Source organism: Salvelinus sp. IW2-2015, linkage group LG6.1, assembly GCF_002910315.2.
Source record: "Salvelinus sp. IW2-2015 linkage group LG6.1, ASM291031v2, whole genome shotgun sequence".
Lineage (NCBI taxonomy): Eukaryota > Metazoa > Chordata > Actinopteri > Salmoniformes > Salmonidae > Salvelinus > Salvelinus sp. IW2-2015.
In genome coordinates this window covers 5,517,407-5,526,142 of record NC_036845.1, presented here as the reverse complement: position 1 = coordinate 5,526,142, position 8,736 = coordinate 5,517,407, and the positions used below count along the sequence as shown (strand labels likewise).

At 42.3% G+C, this 8,736-nt stretch overlaps 1 protein-coding gene across 1 annotated transcript; it reads right to left on the bottom strand.

The window, feature by feature from the left end:
- Nucleotides 1-2,253: 2,253 nt before the first annotated feature.
- Nucleotides 2,254-6,135, bottom strand: LOC111964922 (frizzled-1). Its single transcript, XM_023988793.3, has one exon. The coding sequence runs from the start codon at nucleotides 5,774-5,776 to the stop codon at nucleotides 4,097-4,099; it is 1,680 nt and encodes a 559-aa protein (XP_023844561.1). The 5' UTR covers nucleotides 5,777-6,135; the 3' UTR covers nucleotides 2,254-4,096.
- Between the last annotated feature and the right edge of the window lie 2,601 nt (nucleotides 6,136-8,736).

The following is an 8,736-nucleotide window of genomic DNA, read 5'->3' as shown; positions in this document are numbered from 1 at the left end:
TTTATTGAAAACACTGTGTAAACATTCACAGTGCAGGGTGGAAAAAGTATGTGAACCCTTGGATTTAATAACTGGTTGACCCTCTGGCAGCAATAACCTCAACCAAACGTTTTCTGTAGTTGCGGATCAGACCTGCACAACGGTCAGGAGAAATTTTGGACCATTCCTCATTACAAAACTGCTTCAGTTCAGCAATATTCTTGGGATGTTTGGTGTGAACCGCTCTCTTGACATCATGCCACAGCATCTCAATCGGGTTGAGGTCAGGACTCTGACTGGGCCACTCCAGAAGGCGTATCTTCTTCTGTTGAAGCCATTTGGTTGTTGATTTACTTCTGTGTTTTGGGTTGTTGTTCTGTTGCATCACACAACTTCTGTTGAGCTTCAACTGGCAGACAGATAGCCTTACATTCTCCTGCAAAATGTCTTGATAAACTTGGAATWAAAATTTTCCATCGATGATTGCAAGCTGTCCAGGCCCTGAGGCAGCAAAGCAGCTTCAAACCATGATGCTCCCTCCACCATACTTTACAGTTGGGATGAGGTTTTGATGTTGGTGTACCGTGCATTTTTTTCTCCACACATATTGTTGTGTGTTCCTTCCAAACAACTCAACTTTAGTTTCATCTGTCCACAGAATATTTTGCCAGTTGCACTGAGGAACATCCGAGATGCTCTTTTGCGAACTTCAGACGTGCAGCAATGTTTTTTTGAACAGCAGTGGCTTGTTCCATGGTGTCTTCCCATGAACACCATTCTTGTTTAGTGTTTTACGTATTGTAGACTCGTCAACAGAGATGTTAGCATGTTCCGGAGATTTCTGTTAGTCTTTAGCTGACACTCTAGGATTCTTCTTAACCTCATTGAGCATTCTGCGCTGTGCTCTTGCTGTTATCTTTGCAGGACGGCCACTCCTAGGGAGAGTAGCAACAGTGCTGAACTTTCTCCATTTATAGACAATTTGTCCTACCGTGGACTGATGAACACCAAGGCTTTTTTTTGTAACCCTTTCCAGCTATATGCAAGTCAACATTTCTTCATCTTGGGTCTTCTGAGATGTCTTTTGTTCGAGGCATGGTTCACATCAGGCAATGCCTCTTGTGAATAGCAAACTCACATTTTGTGTGTTTTTTATAGGGCAGGGCAGGTCTAACTAACATCTCCAATCTCGTCTCAATTTTTGTACTCAAGGTTAACTGACTCCTGACTCCAATTAGCTTTTAGAGAAGTCATAGGGGTTCACATACTTTTTCCAACCTACACTGTGAATGTCTAAATTATGTGTTCAATATAGACAAGAAAAATACAATAATTTGTGTGTTATTAGTTTAAGCACACTGTGTTTGTCTGTTGTTGTGACTTAGATGAAGATCAGATCTAATGTTATGATCAATTTATGCAGAAATTCAGATCATTCCAAAGGGTTCACATACTTTTTCTTGCCACTGTATATAGTTCACATGAAGTTACAGTCAGCTTAGCTACAAACTATACAGCCACAGACTTCAGAGAAGCTTGGACACAATAGATACAAGAGTGGACAGAAAAACCCCTATGAAGAGCAACAGAATTAAAGACAACAAAAAAACTAGCCTAAACAATGGCTGTATGAAAGTTGAGTAACTGACCTACGTCTGTGACTGCCAGACATGGGACACAAGCTATTTTAAGTGCAAAGCAACAATGTCCCTACACAAGCAAGGCCTCTGAGCGTTCACAGTGCATACCAACCATTCACAAGATTCCCATGCACCTCATTTAGCCTAACCAGAGAGCTGCATTTGATTAACATCCACCCAGGATAAAGAAGATATTTTTCAAACCAGACTTCACAGTTAGCTGTAACCATTGAGATAAAACTCATGTTCATTGTTGAGCTTTTCCAGCTGTAAAAATGATTGCTATTACCATGTTGTTACAAAGTGAATACTACACAGAGTCTATGAAGCAGATTTGTTTACACTCCAAATCTTAAACTACATTTTAGGCAGGTACCCTAGCGGTTAAGAGCATTGGGCCAAGAACCTAAAGGTCGCTGGTTCTAATCCCCTAGCCGAGTAGTTGAAAAATATGTTGATGTGCCCTTGAGCAAGGCACTTAAGCCTTATTGCTCCTGTAAGTCATTTTGAATAAGACCACCTGCTAAATTACTAAAATATAAATGTACAGTAGGCTAACAGCATGACTCAATCCATCATCTCTGGTTTATAACACATGAAAATAATAGATATTTCAAATCAACATGACAGTTGGTGCAAAGGTTGGATTTTTTATTCTTTAAAGTAATCAGTGTGGATATAAAGAAATGTTTCTATAAATATAATGTTTTTAGTAWCAAACAAATGCAGAATACCAGAATGAAACATAATAGATGTCAAAGGCATGAACATGTTGTTTAATAGAGAGCCATCCATGCATTTAGGGTGAAATAACTGTCATGCATTTGACAAGAGCATAACAGAAGATGTTTGAGGTGGGGACAGATCACGGTGTCTTCCTTTATAAAGCCTAAAGACAGCTGCTCATCCTGCATGGTTAGCACCCACAAACACACACGAGCATGTGTGCACACACAAACACAAGCACGCACTTAATCAGGAGAGAAATGACTCAGGGGTGAAAGGGGACTGCTTCAAGCTGCCACCTGGGACAATTGTAAAAAAAAAAACGGCCACATTTTGCCAACAATTACCTTGTGGGGAATATTCATTTTCTGACTCTGATTACCTGTAGGTCTGAAAATTACAAAACGCACTGTCCTATCTCCTTCAATTATGAATTTCTTTTCAGTTTTTATAAGCCAATTATACAGCCGGCTGTAGAGTAGGCTACTGCGTATTTCAACTTGTTCATTAGTGAAGGACTGGTATTTCAGCTGTCTGTATGTCTGTCTGTCTGTGAGAAAGCATTAGGGGTGCAGCTGATGTGTTATGTAACCCACCTCTGAGTCTGAGCTGTCTCTGTCCAGCATTCTGTATTCCCCTAGCCTGGTCCAAGACCTGATTGTGCTGTCCTGCCTACTCCTATGGTCCTTCGGGGATGGCAAGACAGCACAAACAGATCTGGGACCAGGCTAGTATTTCTCCTCAAAGTGCTCAAAAAGGTAAACAAAAGGCACAAACAAGGTGTGTCTGTTCTGTGTTAATAGGCAGCAAGGATATCTGAAACACATAAACAAAATGTTGAAAAGATCCTGCAAATGGTTTACTTTCATTCTATTAAAATATTTTGTTGTAATCACCAAAATATGGCTTTTAACTTTGGTGAAAGTATTCGGGCTAAATTTGGGGCTAAATGTTCTCATCCTAGCTTAAAGTACTGTAGGTTATAAAAACATGTGTATTTGGAGGATTCGTGTCATGTAGGCTACACAGTACATGTGCACACAATACCAAACCTATACCCACTTTCTTGTTATAAAGATGCTGACTGTACTTTTATCCGTCAAATCCCAGGCATTTAGAAATATGTTGAACACATAATCCCAAACCTATACCTCGTTTTAAAATACATGTTGATTGTATTTTTAACCTTCAAATCCCAGGCATTTAGGCATTTAGAAATATGTTGAATAGAAGAGAACAGTTGGACAGAAAGAACAGCAGTATAATGGGGGATAAGGACCCACGAGGAAGCAATTGTTTTTCACAGAACTCTGCTGCTTAGAATAGAAACCATGTTCCGAGCCAGTCTACTGATCAAACACAGCTACAACCCTCTCCCAGCAGTGACCAAGCCAACTCAGGTCCTAAGACAACCACATCCTTAATGCTAAATGCTCAGGCAGCTGGCTCTTTATCACCAAGGTCCATTTCCATTATGCCCAAAGTGTGTCAAATAAATGTTGGTTTTAATAGAGGGAAACAACTAAAAAAGAGAATTTTGATCTTTAAATACAAATATATACTTACAAAAATCTCACAAAATGTTTTATGTACAATAGAAACATCATGTACCAATGAGTGTCTCTGCATGGCAATTAAGTCCAAAAACGATTATCATTCATTCAGTCTGTAAATAAACAGTTTTTTATGTGTGTGGGGGACACCCATCATAGGCTAAAGTACATCCAGAGGTCTCACCCCACTCAGACCATTCACACCGTGGTCTCTCCCTGGTTGTTGTTAGCCAGTCTCGTATAAAACCTCTTCCAGGAGTTGAGGGTCTTCCCAGACCAGATCCAGAACCCGGACGTTATCCCCACGATCAGAGTCATGAGGTACTTGATCATGAAGACGGTGAAGTCGGGGCTCATGTTGGGGTGTGGGTGGGCCGGACAGGGCACGGCATACGTCTTACACGTCTGGCTGATCCACGTCCTCTCCCACTGCTCCCGGAAGGCCTGCTCGTAGAAGTAGCAGGCGATGACGATGGTGGCGGGGACGGTGTAGAGCACGCTGAAGATCCCTATCCTCACCATCAGCTTCTCCAGCTTCTCCGTCTTGGTGCCGTCGTGCTTCATGATGGTTCTGATCCGGAACAGAGACACGAAGCCGGCCAGGAGGAACGAGGTGCCGATGAAGAGGTAGACAAAGAGCGGYGCYAGGACGAAGCCTCGGAGAGCRTCCACGCTGTTGATGCCCACGAAGCACACRCCGCTAAGGACATCCCCGTCCACCTGGCCCACCGCCAGGATAGTGATGGTCTTAATGGCGGGCACAGCCCACGCCGCCAGGTGGAAGTACTGCGAGTTGGCCTCGATGGCTTCGTGACCCCACTTCATCCCTGCTGCCAGGAACCAGGTGAGGGCCAGGATGACCCACCAGATGGAGCTGGCCATGCTGAAAAAATACAACATCATGAAGAGGATGGTACATCCCTCCTTTTTGGTACCCTGCACCACAGTYCTAATGTCGTTGTCAAACCTGTCATTGCAAACCACCTTGTCCTCAAGGAGAAATCCAGCTATGTAGGCAATGGATACCATRGTGTAGCAACCGGATAGGAAGATAATAGGACGCTCAGGGTAGCTGAAGCGCTTCATGTCCACCAGATAGGTTAGAACGGTAAATAACGTGGATGCACAACATAACACGGACCAKATTACTATCCATATCCTGGCGAATTTTAACTCTTCCTCGCTGAAGTACATCATTCCGTTAGATTTCTTTGGCTCGCACGGTGCGCCACAGTCATCCTCACCGAGAAAACGGTAATTCAAATAAGTGGGTACTTTCAGAGAAGCCGGGCACTTGAACTGTCCTTTTACAATCCCAGTATCATGCGGAGGCTCCGTTACATCGGGGGTGGGATTGACCGGTGTGCTTTGACCCGACATATTCTGCCCGACACACAGCTCGCCCGCTCCGTGAACCGGGAAAGACTCGCACACGAGCCTTTCCGGCCACTGAAAACCGAATTTGTTCATGAGCGCCTCGCAGCCCTGTCTCGCCCTCTCGCACAGTGACCTGCACGGGGGAAGCGCCTGCTCAAGCACGGTGCACACAGGCGCATACATGGAGCAGAGGAAAAACTTTAAATCAGGAGAACACTGAACTTTCACAAGCGGATAAAACTGGTGTACCTCGAGCCCTGCGTCCTCCTGGGTTGTGTGTCCTAGTAAATTTGGCATGATGGTCTCGTTGTATGCGATGTCCGTACAAAGTGGAATAGAAATCGGTTGGCAAAAGCCGTGCTCCGGAATAGACATTCCCCGGTCGCCATACTGTCCATTTACCCTTATAGATCCTAAACTGATCAATAAAAACACCTGCAAAAATATACACAGTACTCTGTTATAATCCATTGCGAAAGCATTACGCACGGCCACAGACATACTTTCTTTGCGGTTTCTTCCAAAACTAGCTAGCTCGCCAGCTAGCGATAAACTACTTCCCCGCTCCCTTTCTTTGTTGGGTTTTTCTTTCCTTGTAAATGTACTCCCTTCCTGCGTAACTTTTGGTTGTTTTTGCTTCTCCCCGCCGTTGCGCAGAGATGTTGAAGGTCCCCCAAAATCAAAAAATATCGCTGACAGAATTTTGAGGAAAAAATCCGACCTACTATACACAACACACAGGTCCGGACTCCGCAATGTTCTTCTGCTGCTCTAGCTGCCCGACAAACCTGATAGCCTCTCTCTGCTCTGCGCTGTTGAAACCTGTTTCCAGGCGCCCTGCCGTCTCAGTGAGCCGTCTCTCTCTCCTCCATATGGAAAAAAGGGTTGGACTAACAGATGCAAGGTTTAGGGATCGTCTACAATTGCTCATCTTATGTATGGCTCTCGATTTTTGACTGATGAGTTTCAATGTCTTAGTTCTATAGCCCGAAACAATATTACATATTTCATATAAGAATTATGCCCTTATAAATAGGCCTATGATATTCCGAAAGCCACATCTAGGACTACTGATGGAAAAGGAAATACTATTTTACAAATCTGACAGTAGGCCTACTGTTTATATGAGCTAACCCTTTACCCTTAACTTCTATGTTCATTAAAACTGTGAGGTATTGACTCAGAGATATCCTATTAGACCTCCTCAAATAGCCTACTATTGTAACAGTCCAGACCCCTTGATATTATCATCCAGTAAAACTGTGTGTGTCTGTAAAATACACAAAATAAATGCCATGCGCTTTCCATATTACAAATGAGTATAGCCTAAACAGGTCTTTTAGACAGGGAAGAACAACCAGCATCATTATAATCGGTTTCCCCTTCCAACCATAATGTCGTCTCCACCGATAGGCCCTAGGGACAGGGATGAAAGTGGTTTGTCACCACGAGGCTTTGGGATCAGAGGGGTTTCAAACCCAGCTCCCACAGTGGTGCGCGCAGAGGGAACAGTGGGAGGGAGAGACACGGTGTAGAGGAGAACAGGAAGGAAACCGTGAGAGAGAAAAAGAGAGAGAGAGCGAGAGAGAGACCCTGTGTAGAACACCAAAGGAAGGAAGGGAGAAACTCCACTACAGTGAGCTTAACAGGGCTGTCCTGCCCCCCTTGACTTTCAGGGAGTCTATTATCTCTCATTTGTCATCAACTGTACTGTACTGTACCTTACTGTTCACTAGAGCTATATTAGATAATGTAAGGCTGTTTATTGTACAATAACAGTATCATAACAACATAAATAATAATCAAATCAACTACTGTTGCAACCATCAATAACACTATGACCAGTTATAGCGCATCAATAATATGATTAGGCCAAGAGATGTGCATCAAAACGTATTTCTTGTTATCAACCTGTGGTTATGTGTGTGGTTATGTGTGTGGTTATGTGTGTGGTTRTGTGTGCACAGGAGACTGTCACAGAGCACTCTCTATTGAGAATTCAAAACAACATGGCTCACTAGCTGAGGCCAAGCAAATACAGAGGATCCCTAATGTTAATCCGTCACCCAGGCATTCTGACTGGTTAGGAGGCATGTCTGTTTGTGGGATGTAGAGGGAGTCAATAAGTATGTAATATATCCTGGCAGAAGAATGCAGTGAGATTTGGTTCTTCAAGCTACACCCTGCCAAGAGAGACACACAAAGTCAAAATGACTTATGTTACTAAATGTCTTGTTTTAGGGCTGGGTGTCTAGCCAAGTCTATTCAGTTTGGAATAAAGTTGTCCACAGCAATCAACGTTACAAAGACAAAGTTAAAACCTTGAGTCAGATTTGACCTTCATGCAGTTGATATATGATCCAACATTAAAGAGATAAACTGGAATGAACTATTGGAAATGCATTTTTTGGTGGGGAATTTTTTGGTGCAAAACAGTTTCAGAACCATTTATGACCACATGCAATAACCACAGAACAGAATAGAATGACTTCATGTTTTTCCAAAGAAACTTTAAAAACGTTATGAACATTACATTCTTACAGCAAACATTGTGTTGTTACAGGTTCCATGTATTTTTCTCCTACCTGTCTGTCACAGCAGTCATTATGACCCGGAGGTTGTTTGTTTTCATGTTATAAAGTATATCTGTTTAAGGACCAGTAGGCTTGAAAACTGTACTCATAAGTGAAGTTACATACTTTTTCATAGATGCATCCCAAATGGAACCCTATTCCCTATATAGCGCACTACATTTAACCAGGGCCCATAGGGATGCACTTTGGGATGCAGATGTTGTTGACCTATTAGTATGGTTTGAATCAGAGACATAACACCTTGGTGGGTGTCCAGAGAAAACACTGTTGTGGTACAATACAAAATAAGGACTCTGCAATCAGGCCAGTTCAGCTCACATCAAACAGGGACTGGTAATACAGGATAAATCACTAGAAACTGTTGCTGGTACAGTTTAGTAAATTATGCCTTAAAAAAACTAAGTACGGTACTTAGATCAATTCCAGGGATAACTCATTTCAGGAAGTATCTAACTATGTAAATACTGATGAATAGGAGGACAAAGGCAACCAATATCCACACTAGCATGACCACACTAGATTGGAGTTGTGGTAGAATTAGTATGAAGTAAGTATGTAATACATGACCTAACAACAGCTGTTTTGCATTGGTAGCTGAACACAGTTTGAAACATTAATAAACTTGATTTATTTCAGGTAAACCAACAATAAACAACATTTACAGAAGGACATTACATCTTCCATAATAACATTACATACAGGTCGTAACAAATAGGTAATGCAACAGCTATTCTACTATTATATTGTAAGTTTCAGTTTATAAAGTGACCGGTAACACTTCTTCTATGTCCGAAACCACTTGTGAAAAATGATGTATTTTCAGAGCATCATACAAAAAAATAGAAACAAAAAAAAACAAAAAAATAG